At 35.5% G+C, this 24,751-nt stretch overlaps 1 protein-coding gene across 1 annotated transcript in view; it reads left to right on the forward strand.

The window, feature by feature from the left end:
• The window catches only part of LOC111146515 (ABI family member 3 binding protein), a 259,405-nt gene that overhangs the window by 156,567 nt on the left and 78,087 nt on the right, over positions 1–24,751 (forward strand). The window contains exons 30-47 of the mRNA XM_022502061.1: positions 706–789; positions 2,179–2,238; positions 6,021–6,080; positions 6,899–6,982; positions 8,343–8,402; positions 9,204–9,287; positions 10,639–10,698; positions 11,453–11,536; positions 12,922–12,978; positions 14,007–14,066; positions 14,726–14,809; positions 15,421–15,480; positions 17,714–17,788; positions 18,630–18,686; positions 19,355–19,426; positions 19,895–19,942; positions 20,904–20,969; positions 23,083–23,157. Of these exons, the coding sequence (XP_022357769.1) occupies positions 706–789; positions 2,179–2,238; positions 6,021–6,080; positions 6,899–6,982; positions 8,343–8,402; positions 9,204–9,287; positions 10,639–10,698; positions 11,453–11,536; positions 12,922–12,978; positions 14,007–14,066; positions 14,726–14,809; positions 15,421–15,480; positions 17,714–17,788; positions 18,630–18,686; positions 19,355–19,426; positions 19,895–19,942; positions 20,904–20,969; positions 23,083–23,157 (1,230 nt within the window). The remainder of the gene's footprint in view (positions 1–705; positions 790–2,178; positions 2,239–6,020; positions 6,081–6,898; positions 6,983–8,342; positions 8,403–9,203; positions 9,288–10,638; positions 10,699–11,452; positions 11,537–12,921; positions 12,979–14,006; positions 14,067–14,725; positions 14,810–15,420; positions 15,481–17,713; positions 17,789–18,629; positions 18,687–19,354; positions 19,427–19,894; positions 19,943–20,903; positions 20,970–23,082; positions 23,158–24,751) is intronic.

Genomic DNA, 24,751 nt, shown 5'->3' on the forward strand with positions numbered 1-24,751 from the left:
GTCATCCTCTATTATCATTCAGTTGCTTCTTAATATATTGAAGAGCATTAAAACCACTCATTTATTTTTAAAAGAGCCAAGTATGAACTAAGTCTAGAATATGTGTCTGCAATGTAATGCATTTGAATTTATAGCATCTCACCTCCATGTAACCTATTAATCACATATTTTGTTGCTGAGCTTCAAATATATGGGGTTTGGGGATTAGGGTATCTATCCTTGATCTAAATTAAATATTGTCACAGCTCTTACAGTGTGACATAATTCTTGTGGAGATCTAAATTCTTACATTTTTATTTTGTGCATGATTTTGTTTTTTGTTTCGCCATTTTAGGTAATGATGTGGTCTTCTTTTAGTAAAGGGTAAAATAGAAAACGTGCTCAATGCTAATAAATTTAAATTATAAGTGCCATCATTAGTTTAAATTCACCCCATACTTTCTCTACCACCACCATAACTCAGTAAAGGTTTGGAACTTTTTTTCATCTAGAGGTCCTTGTGAGAATATCCTTGGTATATAAACGCCTGTTTCTGTGTGACTTTTGTCTTTCAGAATAGTGTAAATCACATAAAAGGCAGTTGTTGAAATGGAAGCATGTATTTTAACCTCGAAGGAAAAATTTTCTGAAACTTCAGAATTGAGAACAAGTATACTTCTATCCACACTAAGAACACTCTGTTAACCTGAGGTTTTCTTCCTTCAGCTCCCAAAGTGTCTCAGCAAACTCATCATCCACCTCCCAAACCTGAAACCACAGGGAGTCCTGAAGCCCTTCAGACTGAACTGGGTAAATTGGGCAGATCCTGGTGAAGCTCATCCTATAGGTTCCAGAGAAAGTGAAGGAAGAATTTAGAGTTAACAGCCGCTTCTACTCTAGAGTAGCCTGGGAGAACATGGATGGGGGGCTTTAGGTGGCAGTATGAGGGAAATTTCTTATGCTTGTGAATTAGAATCTTCTCTCTAAATGTTTGATTTCTCATTCAGTTTTATTCATCCTTTAAATATTGAAAGTATGTGATGGAATGAAATAGCTACAGAACAAATTATGTTTGGGTAAATAGGAAATTGTTGTTGTTGTTATGTGCCAGGCACTATAGTTAGTACTTCATTTTTCCCCCATTTTTTTCCACTTTTTACAATTTGAATTCAATTAATTAACATATAATGTATTATTGGTTTCTGATGTAGAGGTTATTTCTTGCTAACTACAAAGCGAAGTCAATACTAGGTAATGAAGCTCTAGGGCAGGAGTTGGCAAACATTTTCTATAAAGGGCTAGAGAGTCAATATTTAGGGCTTTGTGAACATATTTGCATATTTTTCTTTTTTTATTTTACAACTACTTAAAAAATGGAAAAAATTGTTCTTGTGTGGGCTATATGAAAATAAGCTGTGGGTGAGACTTGGTCTATGGACCATTGTCTGTCAACCCTTGGTTTAAAGAAACAATAATCAGGGTGGGCCAGTAGTTAGGAAGGACTGAATGTTGTAATCACTGCAGATGTGGATGGCTGGGGAGGAGGCAGGTGGAGAAGTACAAACAAGAAGGACATATGCAGAGGGCCAGTGAGGAGAAGCAGAGGCTTCCTTGAGCAGTTGAGGCTGTCAGGCTTCTAAGTCTTGCTCAGAACATTTCACTGAGGCTGCTGCAGCTAAATGGGCCCAAATGATCAGTTGAAAATGTATGTTGAATATTGCACTTAGGAGTTTGGATTTCATGTAGGACTCAACCAGTATCTGTATATGGTCATGCTTTCCCTGCTTACCCTGCTATAGCTCAGACTGAGTGCCCGTCCCTTATCCTGCTGTTTTAAGATCCTAATCCTAATCCTAAAAGCCTAATCCTATTGGCAAAATTCGTTGTCTCTTTCCAAAAATGAGTTTTCAGCAAGCTTGGTGTGGTCTATTTTGGTATGTTACTTATACTAAGATCATGAAAGAGTGAGACACTTCTGGGGCACTTCACAGGGACAATTGTCTACTACAAAGATAACACTTACTAAGTAATAAATTAATACCCAAGTGCAGAAAGACTCCATATCCCTCAGCTCAGAACATTAGTAGTTTTTGCTTGGTACTCTAGATGCATTATTACTTAGGTACAATTATTTTTGCAGTTCTGAGATTGTATAAATGTTTAACACTTGATTTTTGTTTTTTTGTTATTTTTGGTCAGTTCCTGCTACAGTCCTTGAAGCAGTCACTCCTATGAAAGAGGCTCCAGGGACTGCATTTGGTAATGCCACTTTCTGACCTTCAGCAAAAACTTCCCCTGCTCATTGCCAAACCCATTCCACTCATAGCCACTCACTTACATTCTTTATCTTTGGAGTTGAACATGCATAAAACAAATGACTTCTTGTTCTTATGAGATTCACTCCTGAATCTAGTTCGGGATATCTTCCCTCCCTGTAACTTAACTTTAAAATAAGTTAAAATTTGTTCACGCCACCTTCTATTTTAGGCTTAATCTGAATTCTCTGTTAAGGCAAATTTCATATATTCAAGTGAGCACCTGATCTTGATCTATGCTAACCAAGCAGTGACTGGGAAGTTTCTTAAAATATCCTTTGTGCATAGACCTTTTTTATCTGCCGGTTTTTTGTTAACTTTTAAGGAATATGTTTTTAATAAATTGTCTAATGGATAATGTGGTCAAGGATAGTTAAGTTTAAATAGTAAGCCGCATCCTTAGGGTGACTCTGATTACCCCTTACTCTCAGCCATAGTTTAGAAATGATTCTTAACTTTTTAGTGCAGTTGGGGGACTCTAGGAGAATATGATAAAGGGGTGTCTGCCTGCCTCAGTCAGTGCAGTGTGTGACTCTTGATCTTGGGGTCACAGGTTTGAGCTCTCATTGGTTGTAGAGATTACTTAAAAAATGAAATCTTAAAAAAATTATGATAAAAAATACCAATCTTGACTCTCTGAAATAATAACTTTGTTTTTATGTCAATTTTGCCCCCCAAAGTATCAATAACAGAAGAAGATACAGTAGCATATTAGAGGCAAATTTTCACACTGAAAACATATATTTTATGAAATTCAAGAAAAATCTGTCAAGCTATAGAAAACAAATTTTTAAACCTCATAATTTGCAGAACCATAAACCGTAAAATAACTGAAGGTTATCTTTTTCCACTTCCAAAAACATCCCAAAGGACATTCCATTCACAAACCAAACTTAAAACCCCTCTAAGTCCAGATGAACCTGGGACTACACCAGATGAAAGCTCTGGTTTCAGGATCCTGTGAGACTGTTACTGTTACTGTTACTGGCTGAAAGTGTAAACCCACATACCCTGTAGCAAGGGAATCATGAAGAGTCCTTTCCCCTTCAGGGCTGGCAAAAAGTACATCTTTGGAAGATACATAATGTTTCCTCTAGCTCAGGGTAGTAGGAAAGATGTTTTATTTCATCTTCAGGCTAGTTGAACACAGAACATTTTTCTGCATAAAAAGCCTACAGAAAGAAAATAAGGCAGGGTGTTATTTTTTTTAATTAACACATAATGTATTATTTGTTTCAGGGGTACAGGTCTGTGATTCATCAGTCTTACACAATTCACAGCTCTCACCATAGCACATACCCTTCCCAGTGTCCATCACCCAGCCACCCCATCCCTCCCACCTGCCTCCCCTCCAGCAACCATCAGTTTGTTTCCTGAGATTAAGAGTTTCTTAGGGTTTGTCTCCCTCTCTGGTTTCATCTCATTTCATTTTTCCCTCCCTTCTCTTATGATTGTCTGTCTTTTTTCCAAAATTCTTCATATCAGTGAGATCATATGATAATTGTCTTTCTCTGATTAATTTATTTCGCTGAGTATAAAATCTTCTAGTTCCATCCACATCATTGCAAATGACAAGATTTCAGGTTTTTGATGGCTGCATGGTATTCCATTGTATCTATATACCACATCTTTTTTATCCATTCATCTGTTGATGGACATCTAGGTTCTTTCCAGAGTTTGGCTATTGTGGACATTGCTGCTATAAACATTGGGGTGCATGTGGCCCTTCAGACCACTACATTTGTATCTTTAGGGTAAATACCCAGTAGTGCAATTGCTGGGTCATAGGGTAGCTCTATTTTCAACTTTTTGAGGAACCTCCATGCTGTTTTCCAGGGTGATTGCACCAGCTTGCATTCCCACCAATAGTGTAGGAGGGTTCCCCTTTCTCCGCAGCCTCGCCAGCATCTGTCCTTTCCTGACTTGTTAATTTTAGCTATTCTGACTGGTGTGAGGTGGTATCTCATTGTGGTTTTGATTTGTATTTCCCTGATGCCAAGTGATGTGGAGTACTTTTTCATGTGTCTCTTGGCCATCTGGATATCTGCTTTGGAGAAATGTCTGTTCATGTCTTTTGCCCATTTCTTGATTGGATTATTTGGTTTTTGGGTGTTGAGTTTGATAAGTTCTTTATAGACTTGGATACTAGCCCTTTATCTGATATGTCATTTGCTAATATCTTCTCCCATTCTGTCAGTTGTCTTTTGGTTTTGTTGACTGTTTCTTTTTCTGTGCAAAAGCTTTTGGTCTTGATGAGTCCCAATAGTTCATTTTTGCCCTTGATTCCCTTGCCTTTGGCAATATTTCTAGGAAGAAGTTGCCGTGGCTGAGGTCGAAGAGGTTGCTAAGGCAGGGTGTATTTGCAAATTGAAGATTTTGGGGGTATTTCAACATTAAATGTTAGACTCATCATATAAGGTCTTAAGGAAGTAAAGCATCATTTTGGAGCTTGGTAGATCAGGGAAGGAGTTTAAGTCTTGATGTCACATCAGAATTTGTACAAGTGGACAGGTGAGAATGAACGAAGACAAGAAAAAAAAATAGGATATATATAGAAGAAACCAGAGGGGCAGAGGATCTGCTTATTTGAAGTGTCCATCAAAAGCTCTTGTTGGTGATTCCACATTTGGATAATACCACAGAAAATTGAAGGAGGGCTTGAATGTTCCATTCAGGAGTCCAATGTTGTTCTTATGAGCTTCAGAATCCTTTTCTTTCCACACTGGATGATGTTTTTCTGGTACTGATAGTGTATGGGTGCTTTGCTGAATGCCACAGACTGTGAGTGGGTGCTCCTTGCCCAGTCCTCTTGAGTACCTTCCTTTGGACACAAGTCACAAGATCTTTCCAAAGCTGAGTTCTCAGCAAGGTCATCATACCCATTTTTGGTTATTTGTGTAATGGCTGCTTGGATCTTTAGGAACCTTTTCTGCAACCATAATGTGATAAACATAGTAGATATCTTCTTTATTCAGCACCCACTAAAGTGCAAGTTAGTATTTTACTTGCTTTTCAAGATGATTAGGAATGTATTTAAGTAAAAGCCTAAAAATGTCCTAGAGTCCACCATGTAGATTCAAATAATCAAGCATGAACTAGTTGAACTGTTTCCCTCTTGTGGTGCTAAACAGAGACTACAAGTAATGACTATCTCATAAGATGTAGAAGTCCTCAACTATAGTTTAGCCAAGTCTGGACCAAACAGTTGGTTTCCCTTTGTATTAGCTTGTTAAGGCTGCCATAGCAGCATAGACTGGGTGGCTTGAACAATAGAAGTTGATTTCTCACAACTTTGGAGGCTGGAAATTTAAGATGATGTTATCAGCAGTTTTAATGTCTCCTGAGGCCTTTCTCCTTGGCTTGTAGATGGTCTCATTTTGCTGTGTCCTCAACATGGCCTTTTCTCTGTGTGTGAGCCTTCCTTGTGTGTGTCTCTATTCTTATAAGATCATCAGTCATACTGGATTAGGGACCTACTCTTACAGCCCCATCTAATCTTAATTGCCTCTTCAAAGCCCCTATCTCCCCTATCTCCAAACACAGTCACATTTGGGAGTTAAGTCTTCAACATAGGAATTTGGGGAGACACAGTCACAGTCCCCTAGATGTAGAAATAAATTAAGAGTTCTAGATGAAATGTTACACTGGCAAAATACATCTTGAAGTGAATTTCATAACTCCTTATACATTTTTTAAAAACCTCTTTTGCTTATTTTATTACTTCAGTTCCCGTTACAGACCTTGAACCTGTTACTCTTAGAACTGAGACACCTGGGACAACATTAGGTAATGATTCTGTGTCATTCACCAAATGCCTTTGTTGCTCATTGTACATTCCATTCAGTCTCCATCTCCTGGCTTTTCCTCTCTCATGAGACAGCCACCATCATCTTCTGTTGCCATTCAGTCACTTCATCTGACAAATCCTGAAGCCTCTTAAAAACAAGTTTCCTATTGTTTTTATGAGAGCTGATCTTAGCTTAATTCAAAACATTGCTTTCACTGGTACATTTGCATTGTCATGTTATCTCGTGCTTTGTTAAACAGTGCTCTCTGTTAAAGCCAAGTTTAAAACAAATTGGGATCTTTTTCTTATTTAGGCTGATCAGAGGTAATAGCCATTCTTAGGGTCCTTTGTACATTTAGGTTGCTAAGTCTTTAAAAAACTATTTACATGGTATGTTTGTTTCTTTGTTGGTGCTTTAAGTAATGACATGTTTTATTACTAACTTGACATATAGGAAATTACCTAAATCCAAAATTTTAAATTATAAGCCTTTTCCTCAGTGTGACCCTAACTGACCCTCCCTTGCAACAGAGTTGAGCCTTCCTTCTCATTTTTTTCCCCAATGAGGAAATTCTGTGAGTGTTTAATTATAAGTGTTAATCTTCATGCCTTGAATGAACAACTCAACCACACACATGAATTTGCCTCAAAGTACCACCAATGATAAAAAGAAGACACATTGGCATAAAAAGATTAAAAACATTAAATAACAGAAAATTTCCTGTAACTTTTGAAAATCTGACAGCTCTTGGAAAAACCGCTCCTCAGAATCCAGAGCCTTAACACCTAGAGTAACACAAAGCTTTTCTCTCTTCAGCTACTAAAACAACACAAAGACCCCATAGTCCATGTCCCAGACCTAAAACAACACCAAGCCCTCAAGTACCTCAGACTGAATCTGGTAAATGTGTGATTCCTTAGTTTAAGGGTGAATCCAAGTAGTCTATCCCCATGAGAACCCCAAACAGTGCCAACCTATTAGTGGCTCAAAGTGTGAGGTCATGGCATGGTCAGTAATGTCTGCTTTGCCCAGGTGTCAGAGAATGTGGCTGGGTGTGATATATTTGGTGCTACAATATCTTACTCTATGTGAGAGTCTTCTCTGATATGCATCTAGTATATTTCTTGCCATCAACTTCCATTCAAATTTTAATGATAAATCTTCTTTATCAGAGCCAATATATTCTGTTCAAATAAACAAAAAATTATAAGTCCCTTGCATATTTCTGGACCAATATTGGTAATTGTGGGTGATATGCCAGCTGTGGGAGATTTTCTAAAACAGTAGAGTTGGGTACATGTTTGCATGATACATTAAATACTGACCTTGCAAAGGAAAAGATCAAAGTCAATTAGACTTGGACCTTGGGCTTACTACAGGATTTCAGTGAATGGAGGAAGAGTGAACCATGGCAGAAGGTCTATACGAGTAAGGTGGTAAGGGGTTAACCACAATGACAGTCCAGTGTGCCCGAAACAGACTGTCTTACTTCCAGATGGCCAAAACAAGTTTATTGATGATGCTGCGTTTGGAAGAGTCCAGAGAGCCTACTGAAAGAGGATTTTGAGGACCTGATTCAGGAGCTTAGATTTGATACAGAGACCTCAGTGGTCTTTGATTTCTGCTTTATCTGGTCTTCAGCCAAACAGATGCTCTACTGAGTATTACAGACTGAATGACCATCTTTATTCTGCTCTCTTATGTGCCATGGTTTGGAAAGAGTTCTCAGACTCTTTCCATACATGAGTTCTCAGAATGGTCAACATAGTCCACTTCAATGATTAACTTTTATATCTGTTTCAAACTTAAAAACTGTTTATTGTATCCATGTTTACTTAAACAAGTAAGTACACATTTTCAGCTTCCACAGAAATACAGATTGAGATCAGATTTTTTTTAAGAAACAACTTCTTTTCTAAGTGTATGTTAGGTCAATGAATAAAATATTTTCTAGTGCAGAGTTATCAGAATCCATTAGCTAAAACCTAGGAGAATTTCATGTTGACTTCTTTAAGACAATCAAGATAGTTCAAAGGCTAAACCTAAGACCAAGACTATAGTTTGGCCAAATCTTCAAAGAACAACCATCTACTCTTTCCTTCATTTAGGAATGAAGGAAATTAATTTTTTAAGGAAGGAAGCTAATTTTTTTCTTTGTTTTTGTAGAAAGATTGGTACATAAGTAGGTTTGTTTAGATGTGAATGTTCTTACTTTTCATGTGTTTTAAAATTTCTTTGGTTTACTGTATTTGGGGGGCAGTTCCTGCTACAGTTCTTGAACCTGTCACTCTTAGACCCGAGACCCCAGAAACAACATTAGGTAATAATATATTATCTTTTCAACAAGACTTACTCTGCTTTTGTCAAACCCAGAGTTTCATTTTGCTTTATGTGACCATATGTCATTCTTCTTGGACATTCATTTATATTCTTAAAATTATGAAAACTCTTAAGTTTACCTGCCATTTTAAAGAGAACCAGTCATACATGAATGTACTTCAGAACATTTATTTGCCAGGTAACCTATTTGAAATTTTTTCACATTATTTTTTGTTTTATCTAAGCAGTGTTGGTTAAAAAATGGTTCTCAAACATACTATGGCTTTTTACCTCTTCTCTAGACAGATAAAGCCAAGAAATAGCAATCATGGGGCCAGGAAGATCCATTTATTTCACATTTTGTTTCTACATTTTTTTCTATTTGTGTGATATTGTTTTGTTTATATTTAGGTAATGACATGTTTTTGTTTTAGTAGTTACATAGAAAGTGTGGAAAGATGGGAAAATTGAATTCTAAATCTTGGGTTTAATATGACCATCCTTCATAATACATTAAAATTTAGCAGTGGTTCTTAACCTTTCTGTTGCCCAATCAACCTGCTCTATGACACTTTGATTATGATTACTAATATTTATTTCTTGAATTAAAAAGGGATTTTTTTTCTTCAAAGAATCTTCTATGGCATAAGAATTATATACAGGGTATACATGACAAAAATCTCAAACTAGAAGGACACATGTCTAAAAGTTCTAGAAAATCTAGAACCATATTTTCACCTCTCGTTGCTTCCAGAACAGAGGTAATGTAGTTGTGTGATAACCCTAGAATTTCTTCCTTCAGCCTCCAAAACATCACAACAGACACGTCATCCACGTCCCAGACCAAAAACCCCACCAACTCTTGAAGCATCTGAGTCCAAACCAGGTAAACAAGTGTTCCTGGTTTAGAGTTGCAGTAGCCTAACCCAGCAGGGGCTCAAGAGTAATCCCAGTGTGTGGAAGTAACAAATAGGCCCCATAAAAGTAAAGATATAACTTGTGTTAAACAGCAGTTCCCACTGTAGAGGTGGCAAAAGGAACACAGCAGGGGAAAATCTGTGGAGCAACTGAATGCTTCATGCTTCTAGAGTGAAATCTTCTCTGTCACTGTGCATTTAATTAATTTCCATTTATATACTGAAAATAACACTTTAGAAAAATTGGGCATATTCAGTTCAAATTAACAGATAATATCTTTAGTATCCCTGGGTAATATTAGCAAATTTGGGGGTATAAATTAGGTGTGGGAGACATGTTTTAATCCTCAAACATGCAATAAGTTGAGAACAAAAGGCTTCATAAATAAGATAGAAGATGGCACTGGACAGCATGTATGCAAAGACAAGATCAAGATTGATTTCTCGTTGCTATCAACAAAATGTATTAGGTACATAAATGTGTAGATTTGGAAAAGATAGATTAAGAAACTTAAATGGAGCCTTGAAACCACCGTAGTACATGGATAAGTAGAAAGGTAGGAATATGGGGTGCCTGAGGGGCTAAGTCATTAAGTGTATGCCTTGGGCTTAGGTCATGATCCCAGAGTGATGAAGTTTAGCCCCATGTCCAGCTCCCTGCTCAGCAGGGAACATGCTTCCCCTCTCCCACTCCCCCTGCTTATATTCCCTCTCTCCTCTCCCTCCATCAAATAAATAAATAAAATCTTTAAAAAAAAAAAAGGTAGTAATAAAATCAGAAAGAGTGAGTATAAGTGAAACCAACCAAAGGAGAAAGTCTTAACTGTAGTACTAGTATAAAAGATGTCTGACTAGAGAGTGATAGTCAAATCCTTCTGAATCTTGATTAGTCTATGGATTCTCACAGTGGAGATTCTTAGGCATCTGATGGAGTAGTTGAGATTTGATCAAGTGGATATCAGTAAGCTCTTTGTTGCACATGAAAGCATATTTCTTTGCTTAGAATGAAGGGGTAATCTGCTCAATTCATCATGCTGTAGCTCCACTTTCCTCCCAAAGTTGTTAGCAATATACGCACATCCCATTTTGACTTATTAGTTAAAATTAGATCATCAAAGGAGGAATAAGGAAATCGTTACCTCACTTAGGTATGGCCAAATTTTAGGAAATCAGAGGTCTACGTTTTTTAGTTGAATAGTTTTTAGAAGTTGCTACATAGTTCTAGAAAGTATATGATTAAGATAAATTTTGAAATAAATGTTTTTAGGGTTTTTAAAATTTTAAGCAATCATTTTGTTTATTTTTAATACTTTTGGTCAGTTCCTACTGCAGACCTTGAACCGGTTGTGTTGAGAACTGAAACATGGGTAACAACACAAGGTAATAACATGTGCTCCTCAGTAAGTGCTTTCCCTTCTGATTCTCATACTCACTCCATCAACATCATAGATACATGTTCTTTTGCTTCATAAGGACTACATTGTCCTCTGTTGTCACTCCATAAAATTCTTCATCCTAAAAGTTTTGAGAACGCTGACTCTTAAAACAAGTTGTCCCTTGTTTTTAAGAGAGCCATGCATAAACCTAACTCAGATCATCTGTTGTACAAGTAACCATCTAAAATTGTTCCGTCATCTCATGTGCATTTTAACCATGTTTTATTAAAGCTGGGTTTAAAAAGCAGTTCTTTTGACTCTACTGAACTGTTATGGTATCAGGAAGTTTCTTTATGCATCTGAAGTCCTCCTTTTTTAAAATTCTCTAATATCTGTCCTTTGATAAACATTTTAGTTAATTATATGGCCTTATCTTAGTAAACTATCACAGAGTTTGTATCTGACCATGGCTGCCCCATAATATTTCTGCAGCAGGACTTACCTCTTTTGTTCAATAGAAGAGATCTACGAACACTACTTCAGTTCTTGAATTAATAACTTAATTCTGTATGACTCATTCTCAATGAAATTGCCTTTATAAAAGAATGTATACTATTAAGGGTGAAAGTTTCAAACTGAAAGTTTGAAAAGACAGATTTACTAATGTAGTAAATTTAGAAAATCTGGAGTCATGTGTCATGCTACCTTTAGCTTCTAAACTATGGACTCTGTAGTAACCAAAGGTTTTCTTTCTTCAGCTCCTAAAACATCAAAACGGACCCGTCGTCCACGTCCCAAACATAAAACTACACCAACTTCTGAAGCACCTAAAAAAAAACTGGGTAATTGTGGGTTTCTGGTTAAAGGAGTAGTCTTAGCAGCTCTTGGGAGTCTAGGATTGATGCCAGAGGGAGAAGAGATAGCCCTTGTGATCCCAGTATTGGTGAAGGCACTAGTTGATCTACACTGATCCCACCATTGACTTAACAAAGGAGAACATTGTTTGGGAGACATCTGGATGTCTTTGGGAGGGAACTGGATTCCTTGTGCTTTGTGCATAAAGATCTTCTGTTTTAGTATATATTTTATTTACTCTTGCTTATTTCATTCCATACTTCTCTAGAAGACAAAATGTCTTAAATAAAACCAATCATTTTTATTTCAAGAAACATTAAGTGCCTTTCATTTCCCCCTAGAGCTACATCAACAGCTGTGAGGATATCACAGATGTAGATTGCTTCTTTTTACTTCTCAGTCTGTAGTATACTCAAAGTCAAAACCTGCCCCAATAGGAAATATTCAAAGATTGAACCAAGGCAATGTGTCTGTGCTGATCAAGATTATTTTTTTGCAGGTTTTATGAACATCTATGCATTTAAAGAGAGAGAAGTTTGTGAAGGACAGGAATAAGAAGTTAGGAAGAGAGTGGGAAATCTTAGAATTGAACTGCTTTTTAGAAAGCAGGTATTGAGCCCAGCTAGAGGACACAGGTCTCCTGGAATAAGGGAAGTTCTGCTTCTAAGTGGTAATGAGTAGTGAGTTTAGAAGGGCTTGTAAGAGCAGCTGAAGAAAGTTCTTGAAGGTATGACTCAGAAGTTTGAATCTGAACCTAGAAGCATTAGTGGTCTTTCCTGCAACCTCTTCCACATATATAGGGTACAACATTTTTTTGTGTAGAGCAGAGAGCTGCTCTAGTTGGCACCACACACTGAGTGGTTGTTCCTTATCCTAATTAGCTGAATACCTTTGCATCATGTGAGTTATAAGACTATTTCTACTTACGAGTTCTCAACAAGATGAACATAATTCACTTTGCTTTGTTCTTTTCTATGCCTCCTTTCAAACATAAAGCCATTTACTGTATCCATCTTATTTAGACATCCTATCTCCTTAAAGCTTCCACAAAAAAGCCAACAATTGCCAGAACGCTTTTATTAGTATATATCTGGTAAAATGTTTAAACAAGTTTCCTAGGGCAATAGTTGGAATTAGGTACTTAAACGACTAAGAGAATATTGTATTGACTTTGAGATGCTTACCAGATTATGTAGGCTTTCACTGACTATTTCCTAAAAAAAATGTTTACTCGGTTATACAGTGACCAAATCTTTAAGTACTTAATTTCAGAAAAAAATTTAATTGCTATACATTTATTGAAGCAGTGTTATACTGGTTAGAATTAATTTGCTGACTTTTCACAAGTGTTTATTTCATTACTTTTCATTAGCTCCTACTACAGATCTTGAACCTGGCCCTCTTAGAACTAAAGCTCCAGAAATCGTGGGTAATGAGAATATGTGTCCCTCAAAAAGTGCTTTTCCTGCTCATTGTCATACCACTGTAGCCACAGGTCCTGCTGCATCTTAAAACCATTTTAACACCCTATGTTGTCTTCCATTGCAGTCTTCATCTTGAAATTATGCTAAACTCTACATCAAGTCGTGTTTAAGTTAAACTTAAGAAAACTGTGAATATTCTATTTTCAAGGCACTAAACTGCCGTGTAACTTGTTCATTGTTGTTTCATGTGATCATATGTATGTGCTGAAACAGGATTGACTACTTTAAGCTTTGTTTCAAACATGAACTTCCACCTATCCCTTATATGCCCTGCTTGTCCTTCATTGATTGCAGAAATACCATGTTCTTTAATCATATTACTTTTTATTGTATTAAGATTTGTGTGATTCTATTGATGGATCTGTTTTTTCCAAAAATGATGTTTTTAGTTAATTATCAAAATTATAATTGTGCCTAAGTCTTGAAAGTTTATATGATAGGCTTTCATTATAGAGTAGGATGCTTCTTTCTTCTTTGCTAAGAGGGTTTAACAGTGTTTGTTAACTTTTCTTGAGTCAAAGACTACTTTGAAACATTGATGATCACACTGTTTTATGTACTGATCCTCATGCTCTCAAATAAATAAGTTCATTATTATATATATGATTATTTAAATAATAAGCATTTGTCTCAACTTGTACAGAAGTACAAGTAGACTGACATACTTTTTCCAGTAAAGTTAGAAAAGTATAAATATATATAAATGTGTAAAAAAGTTTGCTTAGCAAAATTTTACATATTAAAAATAATCAGATAATCAAAACTTCTAGGAGAACTTCTTAATGATCACAGTGATATTTAGCAGAGTACGATGTTGTACCTATCTTGTGAGATTAATGGGTGCTTTGCCAGAGTGTGGTCAAATCTTCAGAGTGCTTCTTTTCTGTCAGACGCGAAGTTTAAAAATTGACTTTTGCAGTTAGTCTTCAAATGAATTTTTAAAATATCTTTGGTTTATTATTTTTTTTACTAGTTCCTCCTACAGCCCTTGAACCCATCACTTTTAGGACAAAGACTCCCGAAACTACATTAGGTAATGATATTCTGCATTCTTCAACAGTTTTTTCCTGCTTATCATCAACCCACTCTATCATAATCATAATCACTTTGTCACCAGCTTTATAAAACTATCTTGTCATCTGCTGTCCTTCAACTTTATTTTTTTTTCTTCTTAAGGGCTTTTAAAACTCTTAAAAGAAGTCTTCTATTGTTTTTGACAGTTATGCATGGACCTGGGAATATCTGTCAATCATGTAATCTTGAACTTGTATCATGTACTCTTGTCTAAACTGGGTTCAAATTTAAACCTGAGTTTCAAAGTCGGTAATGTCTGTATCTTCTCCTGACCAAACAAATCATGACAGCTCACATGGTATTACAAATTCTTTGGGACAGTTCTATTTCTTGGTATGAACCTACAACCCTACTACCTACAGTGTGGCTAGAGTCCTTACCTATTTTTAAAGCTAGACATTTATGAGATTGCTCACTCCTTGACTTGACTCTGTGTGTGAGATTTGTCTCTCAAGAATCTTCAGTGCTTAAAACAATAGTTAACAAAATAAGAGAAAATATTTCAACCTTGAAATATATATGCCTTGAACTTCAAGGCAATATAATGTATTTTAGAAAATGTTGAGTCTTATTTCCAAAACTGTCTTCACTGGAGTAATCTGAAGTTTCATTCTTCAGCTCCTAAAGCAGCACAACGAACCCGTCGTCCACGTCCCAGGCCTAAAACCACATCAAGCCCTGAGGCAACTCAGACCAAACAGGGTAAATATGTTATGTCATGGTTTGAGGGGTGAACCCTAGCAGTCCGTCTCAGTGGGGTCTCAAGGAAATGTCTCTGATGGAAAGTAATAGTCTTCATGTTCCCTAAAAGTCAAAGAATGAATTATGGTTAGCAACTAATTCTTGACTGAAATTTTTGATCTCTTTAAAGATGTGTTAACAGCAAGATTGGCATAATCAATCATATTTATTTATTGCTATATTTGCACTTAAAAACATGATCTATTTATTTTGGTCATGATTATATAAGCATAAGTATCTTTTTCAGATTTCAAAAACAGCAACAAGTTACTTTCATGCATATTTTCATATCTATTGCCTAAACAACATTTCCAAAGCAAGCTTTCATATTGGTTAGAATCAGAAAATCAAACACCTAAAAAAACCTCATGCAGAATTTAAAGTTTGTGACTACCTTCTAGAACGGATAGTCCCCAACTAGTATGACCAAATCCTCAAATAGAAATTGCTTCCTGTCAATTCAAAAGTTTAAAAAAAAATGTTTGTCATTTGAAACTAATGTTTTAAAAAAAAATTAAGATTTTCTATGTGTGTTTAAACTTTCTCATGTTCATGTTGTCGCATTTGGTTAGTTCCTGCTACAAGCTTTGAACCTGTTATTCATAGTTCTGAGACTCCAGAAACAACGTTAGGTAATGATTTTTGTGACTGCATTATATGCTTTTTTACTCATTAAAAACCTACTCCATCATTGTCATGGCTAGGGTTGCTCCTGCTTCCTTAGACTGCTGTTGTTCTGTTTCCTACTTACCTTCTGGGTAGTCAAGATTCTTAATTTAAGTGCTACCTGTTGTTTTTAATTTTTTATTTTTTAATTAACATGTAATGTATTATTAGCCCCAGGGGTACAGGTCTGTGAATTGTCAGGTTTACATACTTCACAGCACTCACCATAGCACATACCCCACGTGAGGAAATCTATCTGCCGTGAAACCCCCTTTAAAATTTCATTACCTGATCCGGGGCTACAAAATGATGATAATTAAAGATCATGAAAATTTTCTGAGCAACTTACTTTCTATGAGATTTTTGAGACAGTCTCATTTTTCCCTTCCTATTTTAAAAGATGATTTATCCCTCTTAAATTATCCCCCCCCCCCCCCCCCGCAAAAAGAAATGCTTCCTAGAAGTGCTAATCCTAGTAAATATAAGTTACAGGCTTTCCTCACCATGGATGAATTTCGTTATTCTTTATCTCCCACCACAGTTTAGTATTGGTTCTTAATTTTTACTAAGTAGGAATCTCTGAGTATCTAATTATATCAGTATCTATTCCTATTCCTTAATTAATATTTTTTTATATTATTTTGGTTCTCAAAATACCCTCAGTAGTGATATGAAGCAAATTAGTAAAGTAAAAAATTTCGAACTTAGGTAATAAACTCAAGATAATTTAATATGTTTTAGAAAACATAGGCCTATGTACAATGCTTTTGATGGTTTCTGGACCTAGAAATACAATAACAACCCAAGATTTTCTTCCTTTAGTTTCAAAAATATGAGGGAAAAATTCATTCTCCTCCCAAACTTTAAACTTCCCAAAGTTTCACAGTTGAAACCAAGAAAGTCAATGATTTCTAGTTTGAGTCCTTCCAGCTTATTGCCACTGGATCCCAGGATTGACAGTAATGTGGCTTGTTAACTTTCACTTCCCAGCTCTATGCCTTCTAAGAGAAAAGAGACACAAATATTGATTAGCATCTTTACAATTGCATGTTAACCAGAAGGTTCATGGTTAGGGAAGATCTAGGGTAGCCAAAATCATCATGTGCCCTGCATAAAGATTGTCGCCAACAAAAGATGCATCTCGTTCTATTCTCCTGCCATTTCATTTATCTTTTTAAAAATTAGCAATACTCCTTTGGCTTAGTAAATAAAAATTTCCTTGCCTTCTGTGTTCCCGGCACCATATTAACAGTTGAGTGGAGTGAGGTGAGGTGAGGAACAGAGGTAGAGATCAAAAGTAAGAACATGTTTTACTTCTTGAAAAGAAGACAGTGTAATTGTGAGGAAACCTTGTTTCCAAGGGGTTTCTGTTGTTTTTTTAGATATAAGGCAATTTGCTTACACAAAAGCAATTTGTTTAATAGAGTGGTAAAAATATAGAGAGAAAATACTTAAGTCAAAGTTCTGTGTGGACTGATAAGAGTTGGGCTTTAAAATAACCAATTTTTTTTGCATTAGTAGATGGAAGGATAGGAATAACAAAATAAAAACTCAATACCTATGGAGGTTACCCAACGGGGGATTCAAACTAGAACACAGAACAAAGCACTCCTAGATGGTACTAAACATTTTGGTAATGACAATATCATAAAATCAGTGGTAGGAAGCTCTTAGAAAGCCCTTGTGGGAATTCAGATTCAGATATAATAGTAAGAACCCATTTTATTTTCAAATTTTTATGTAACAATGTCAGATTGTAAATCTTTTATACTTTGTAGGCCATTCAGTGTCAGTCACAACTACTTGATTCTAATGTAGTATCTCAAGTGAAGGCAACCAAAACCAATATGTAAATGATATGTAAATATACCTTGAATCCTATTAGTTTGTGGGTGTGGTTGTGTTCCAATAAAGCATTACTTGGATTTTATATCATTTTCACATGTCATAAAATATTACTCTTCATTTTTTTTGCATCATTGTAAAACACAAAATCCATTCTTAGCTCACAGGTCAGGCAAAGGGCTGGATTAGGAGGACCATAGTTTTCCAATTGCTGCTTTAAATAATGTATACTCCGCATGGCTCTCCATAACCCTATGATTTTGAAGATCTATGCATTTCAGTTCATTGCTACCTTTATCTAAAATCTGTGAAATATCCAAAATTACTTTGACAACTTAGATGCTCTTCTTTCAGCTCCCACTGAACTGCAAACTCTTATTTTGAAACCAGTGACATCATCAAGCCTAGAAATGACACAGAGTCAACCTGGTAATTAGACTGTTTTATCTGTCTGGGTACATTGTAAGCTTCAAGGGACATATTCCAAGTGTTGATTTCCAAATGTAAAAAAGCAAATAATACATTTAATAACTCCATATATTGTACATGCTCTTTCCATGACTACCTATTGGTATTAACTTAGTAATTTATAGTAATTGCTATTCAACTGCTTAATATACTTATCTTCATTTTATTGTGTTTACTCTGTATCACATAAAGAATAATCAAGTATGTGATTAAGTAGTCAGTAAACCACTCAGAAGAACTGATTTTATTCTTCTTATTTTTCACTAAAGTTTACAAAATTCCTCTTTAGGAATAAATTAAATTTTTGTTCTGCTATGTGAAAAGAATGCTAGTTCAGTTGCGACCATCAAGGAAAGTGAAAGTGCTCACTTCAGTAAAGATAACAAAACCAACCTATACAACATGCCCTTCAAAATTAAAAACAAATATTTTAAGTTAGCAATGAAGTTGCTACCCCTGACATATATTTTGAAACATAAGATCTTACGTTTATCTAGTACAGGATTATAATTTCTTTTCATCTCCTTTGTGCATCCGTAATTAGTTAAATGGCATTTTGGGGCTCATGAACGGTGTAAGGTATGATTGTTAATTGTTACCTACAACACTTAGAAAATTGTGACTTTAATTCAGTTGTTGGAGCTTCCCTTAGTATTATTAATAATATTGTTATTATCATAACAGCCAACATTGAGCATCTATAAGTGCAAGACACTTTTCTAAATATTTAGTTTGTATGCATTCATTCAATGCTGGCAATAACCCTCCTTGATCAGTTGTATCATTTTGTGTTCTTTGCTAGTTTCTGAAGTCCTGGAATCGATTACATTAAGCACTGAGTCATCAAAGGAAGCTCTAGGTAAAAATGTTTCCCAATGAGAAGTCAAATATATGTGCTTTTCCATCTCATTGCAGAAGTCATCTTTGGATGACCTCACAGTTTGTGACATTTCATAGCTCCTCACATCTTGCCTGGGCTCATCCAGTGAATCTTAAAAGTCGCATGTTACATACAGCACATTGTGCAAGTGCCTGCTGTATTTCTATGCAAGTTTCACAATTTCCTTAACTCCCTTTCACTCTGAATGTAAGATTTAATTTTTTAATATTCTAATCATTCTTTAAATATGAATATGCACATCTTAGTTTTCATGTTTATATTCTATTTAGGATTCATCCCTATGCTTTTCAAGGACTCACTCTTTGTCTTTTTCTTACTAGAATCCTTAATCAAAATATGTAAGGAAGCGACATTACCTGCTTTGCTCCAGGTAGAAATTGCTGAAGACACTGCCTGTTTTGGTGTGTGTGTGTATGTGCCCACACTGAACACTGCCTTGATTTTCTGCCTTCATCTCTGCCCTCTTAAATTGCAGTCATCTTCCTAATCTACCTGAGTGTTATGTATTCTCATGAACGCATTGACTTAAGATAACTAACCTCCGTTTTCAAATTAAATACAGTGTTCTATGACAGTGTGTAATGGTCCACCCATCACTAACCAGCCATTCCCTGTTTATTCCGTAGCACCAACTGTAACAGATTATCTGTATCCCTCTGCCAAAGCACCACTCAGTCCAGAGGAAACAAAGACTGGAGGTGGTAAAAGTTTTCATGCTTTGATTCATTTATTCAACAAAGTCTTAATTAGCATCTGTTATGCCCATGGAACATGGAAGTTCAAGCTGTGGTACTTGTTCTACAGTTGAATTCATTTGAAGAGCAGTAGCTTCCAAAGTCCTTAGAGTGTTCAAACTACAATGATAAATGATCTCTGAATACAGAAATTCTGGCTTCTCTGTGGTATCAAAATATTGAGGCATAATAGCTTTTGACAGCCAGTTAATGACAATTAAAACATTAATATTAGTTGGAAAATTAGTATGACAGAATAGGATTTCCCCTTTGGTTATCTCTCTTTTCTTCTCTAAATCCGTTGTCCTAGCTGTAAAAATATTATGCAGATTCCTAAGAGAATGAGGTGTGCTGATATCCAAGAAGGAAATAGTTGACTATAGCTTAGCATCTTGAAGTTTTCTAAAATTGTTCTCCTTTGTTTTGATACAGTTGTGGAATCTATTACAAATGTGTCTGAACCACCCGAGACCACACTAGGTAATGACATACACCACAGCAGCTTTTGTCCTCATCACCACCATCACCTGACAACCTCAGTTTCTCTTTCATTGTGAATTCATGTTGCAACATCATTCTTTTTCACAGCAGTTAATTTTCTTTCTAGGTGCTTCTATTCATAACCATTGTCCAAAAAGTCTCTTCTGTTTTTTATCTAGATGTTGGTCTCTTTCTGTACTTAAGTCAGTGAAACTGTTGAGCCTAAAGCATCTTTTTCCTAACATTAAACATTCTGCCAGCTTGTATTGTGTTGAATATTTCAGTTTTCTTTTTGTATGGTGATCCATTTTATACTTTCTGCCCTAGCAACATACTTTCCATTAACACTCATTCCATGACATTCACTTACGTCTTTGACTTTTTTTTTCTCTAATTTTAAGTGAAATCCAATGCTTCTTCACCAACTCTTGCTTTAACATTTTTTTTTAATTTAATTTTATTTTTTATAAACATATAATATATTTTTATCCCCAGGGGTACAGGTCTGTGAATTGCCAGGTTTACACACTTCACAGCACTCACCATAGCACATACCCTCCCCAATGTCCATAATCCCCCCCAACCCCCCTCCCCCCATTAACCCTCAATTTGTTTTGTGAGATTAAGAGTCACTTTGCTTTAACATTTTTTAATACTTTGGTTTTCCCTTTAAGGTTACTACTAAATATGTCTTTCTAGGATGGTTGAGGAGGTATTAGTTTGAAGTGAGGATTTAAAAAGTAAGGAATATTGCTTACTTTGAAAGAATTTTGGAATCTAGCATCTCAGCATTTTTTAAACTAAATGCATTATGAAGAATTAGGAATGCTATTTTGCTGCAGAGTTACAATTTTCTTTCTTTGTTTTTAATTGTTGCCATCCTTTCTGTCATCTATCTGTACTCAAAATTTGTGAAGCACTATCATAGCCCCCTCCAGGTACTTTCCTTCTATTACCATAGAGACATCTCCTCTGCCTTCCCAAACCATAATCCTACCCAGCCCAGATGAGCCTTCCACTGAGCCAGGTAAATATTATTTTGTATTTCATGTAGAAGGTGAGTGTTTGCAGAATTTATTAGAATGGAAAGACAGTATGGGCACTATAGACATCAGAAAGCCTAAGTTAATTACTGTGCTCACATTCTTTGATGGGTGATCCTATTTTTCTGATGCCCGACTTCTCCTACCCATAAGCTATAGCCATTCACATGGCAGTATTGTGAATATTCTTCAGGATATGGCCAAAAAACCATTCTCTGCTACTCTGCCAGTGTTTCAAACAGGACATAGTAATGTTTCTGGGGAAGAACATTTATATTCCATTTTTAAACATAAATATATATCCTAATTTTAAATACTTTATCATCTTGACTAGAACTTTTACAAGTTCTGTGGTCATGTACAGAATATCTTAAGGTATCTACGTTGTGTTTGAGATTAACAGAAACCTCCAGAAATAGATTGCACTGTGCAAAACACATAAAGGGGTACAACCGGCCAATCACCTTATCATTACTCAGGTCTTCTATTTCTTTCTAGTCTTCTTCCTGCAGCAGTTTGGCCTTTCTGCATGTAAATAAAAGAAACTAAGTCAAACCATCTAATTGGCAAGTCATAAAAGCAAGTTACTTGATGGTGGAATTTAAAATATGAGACAACAAATCACCAACATGAATAACTAAATGTGCTGCTTCTTACAAGAAAAAATCCTTTCAATACCTATAGGCTTTCTTGGACTGATAGTTTATTGAAAATAAGCCCAAACTTGTGTTTTGATTATCATTAAACTATTTCACATGGGTCTCTTTCCAAAGGAGATATTAATCTTAATTTTATACATTGTCCTTTAAAATATCTTATTAAATTTTGCCTATTAAACTTTACAGTTTTAATTTTTATTGAAATTTCACAGTAACTGCATTAACAACATCTGTACCAGTTACCTCTACATTTTCCAAATTTTCTTAAATAGCTGTATTAATGGATACAATTGAAGTGTTTAATTGGGAGTACTCTTAGTGATACCTACCTCATACCCTGGGAGAAGCAAAGAGCCCATCGGAAACCTCAGCAAGGAAGTTGAGACTGAAGAAAATCAAAGATTGAAAGAAACTCTATAATCAGAATTTCAAGACTGGAAGAACTATTATAAGAGTCCTGTTATTTTGATGGGGAATGTGAGGCTATAGACTGAGTGATTAGCAAAGGGAGCTCTAAATCTTCAGGCTCCTAGACCAGTACAATCTCCTGCATATCTTGGTGTTCATTTCTCCACAGGCAATGCCACTGAAGATTTCATGGAAACCACTGCATGCAGACTGTTTAGAAATTTCTAGTATCTAAAAACTCTTATTTTCAGCAAGCTTTCTTTAAGGTGCCTGAAACTTGGTGACCTTGAAAAAACATTTTGTTTCTCCTAAGCTGTGTATATTAATCACGCTTGAGACAATCCAAATGAGGTGTTTCCACAAACCACAACCCCATGTTTGATTTTTCATTTCCTCCAGCAGAATATACTTCAAGTTTTCTTGATAAAGATACAATTGGTTGTTACAGTGAATGTCCTAGAACTACTTTAGGAATTGTCCAAGAAAGGAATAACTTTCTCAGGAATATATCCTTTCATTTCTGTTCAGTTTTTCTTCCCCAGTCTGACCAATGAGAACTGTGTTTTGTTTAATGAGATTTTTCCATTAGCACTGCTATTAAAATACATTTGTTTTCTAGGTGTATTTGGAATATAACTCACTGCCTTTGTTTTTAGAAGAAATTATAGTTATCTGCACTTAAAATATTATACTGGGCTATTCTGGTAAAATGGTATAAACTTGTAATAAAGAAGAATTCTTGTTACCATGAAATTTATTTTTAACCTATTGAAAGGTATTTGAAGTAGATATTTCTGAAATTCCAACAGTTTCATTTGTCAGCTGAGTATCTTGGACATCATATAATGTACTTTACTGTTTTGCTTTCCATTATAATGATATATTTATCTTCCTGTATTTTGTGGTTCTTTGGGAACTTTAATTGCATTAATTGCTGTGTGTCTAGGTCTTCATCTTTGAGATCCTAGAGGCTTAGATGCTGTAATTCTTGAAGCGCTCAAGACTTCTAAACCTGTATTCTTTCTTTTAGCTCCCAAGCAAGCACCGCGTGCTCCTCCCAAACCAAAAACATCTCTACTTCCAAGAATCCCACAAACACACCCAGGTAAATAGATATTTTAGATTCTGACCTGAAGAGTTTGATATTAGTGGAATTATTCTTTTGAATTATGGTTTACAAGAGTTCTTAACTCTTGTAAAATGAATCTTCCTTTGAAACCTAAAAAATAATTTTGTTTATTTTTGAACTTCATTAAGTATGTTATTGGAATAGCTTATTCCAGAAAGCTTTCCTATGGTTACATTATTCGAAGAGGGAGCTGGAGAAGAATGGAATTTCTTAAAGGAGTAGACTGCCTATTCCCATTGCCTCTCTGAGCTTGAGAACACCTGTCCCTTCCATGGTCCTTGAATGTGCCTCCTCCTGCCAATCACTTTTTTTTTTTTAAACTTTGAGTAGATTTTATTTAGCAGTATGTCATGAAGATTTGTTTTATATGTCTATATAGTCTCTCCTATAATACAATGTTTATATAATATTGCTTTGGTGCTTTTGCTGTAAAAATTTTCATAAGGATCCAAACAAGAGTCATTATAAACTATATTGCATTTTTTCTAAGAGGCTCTTATTTGAATGATCAATCTAACCCTAACTTCTTAACCAAGATCTTATCCAGTTTCTCCAACTCCCTTGGAGGATCTCTACTGGGGACTACTGTAATCTTGACATACCTCCAAACAAGTTCATCATCTTTTCCTCCTTTCAATTTGTCATTTACATCTCTGGCAGGTTCTTGTTATTTTATATCTAATTTTTACTCCTCTTCCTTATCCAGCCTCTGCAGTCCATTTGTTAATAAGTATGATGCATTCAATTCTTCCAAACATTTCTAGCATTGGTACATACGCCAAGCATGTGCTTGGTCATGCCTTGTTTGTTGTCATTGATCTCCTCTTTTCTCTAATTTCAAATAATATCACCCCTCAATGTTTAAGCAATTAATTCATCTCATCAGGTAGCCACTCAACAAATATTCATTGCATGCTGACTATGTGCCAGACACTGGGGATGTGAGACAGAATTGTATCATTCCATGGTCAAGGAATTTACAGGCTAGCCCTATTGCATAAATTTTTAAATATCATTTATACATGGTCTGCTTCCAAAAAGTATTAGGGGTATACCTCCCCAGTTTGGAAGAAAAGGAATTTTCTCTACCACTTACAGTCTGGGGAAAGAAAAATGGTAGCAACATGAAAATTATGCTCAAGCAAGGTAACAGTTCTGAATTCCTACCACTAATCCTTTAATCATATCTCAGTATTCTTACTAAAAGAAAAAACTCTGTAGATTTGGGCATAATCTTTAATATCTGATTCTGAGAGAAATTTTGTCTGTCACTTTTTTCTTTAAAGGAAAATTCCTTAAAAGACTTTTCTATGTTCTACATCTAGCTAATGATTTTAAATCTGTTTTAACATATTTTTAAATGTGTTTTATTTAATTATTAAAGCTTTGCTATGAAAATAATATAGGTACGATACATAGTGTATAAAAGGTACCAAGGCAAATATCTCCTGGAAGAATAAGAAAGTTAAAATAACAGTAAATACGCTTGAAACATTAATCCATAAGAAAATAGTTTGAAAAACAGTGATTAGAGAGTAAGTAATGATTAATGAATAGAATAGGAATAAAA

This window comes from Enhydra lutris, unplaced genomic scaffold, assembly GCF_002288905.1.
Source record: "Enhydra lutris kenyoni isolate GAN:26980312 unplaced genomic scaffold, ASM228890v2 scaffoldscaffold2, whole genome shotgun sequence".
NCBI lineage: Eukaryota > Metazoa > Chordata > Mammalia > Carnivora > Mustelidae > Enhydra > Enhydra lutris.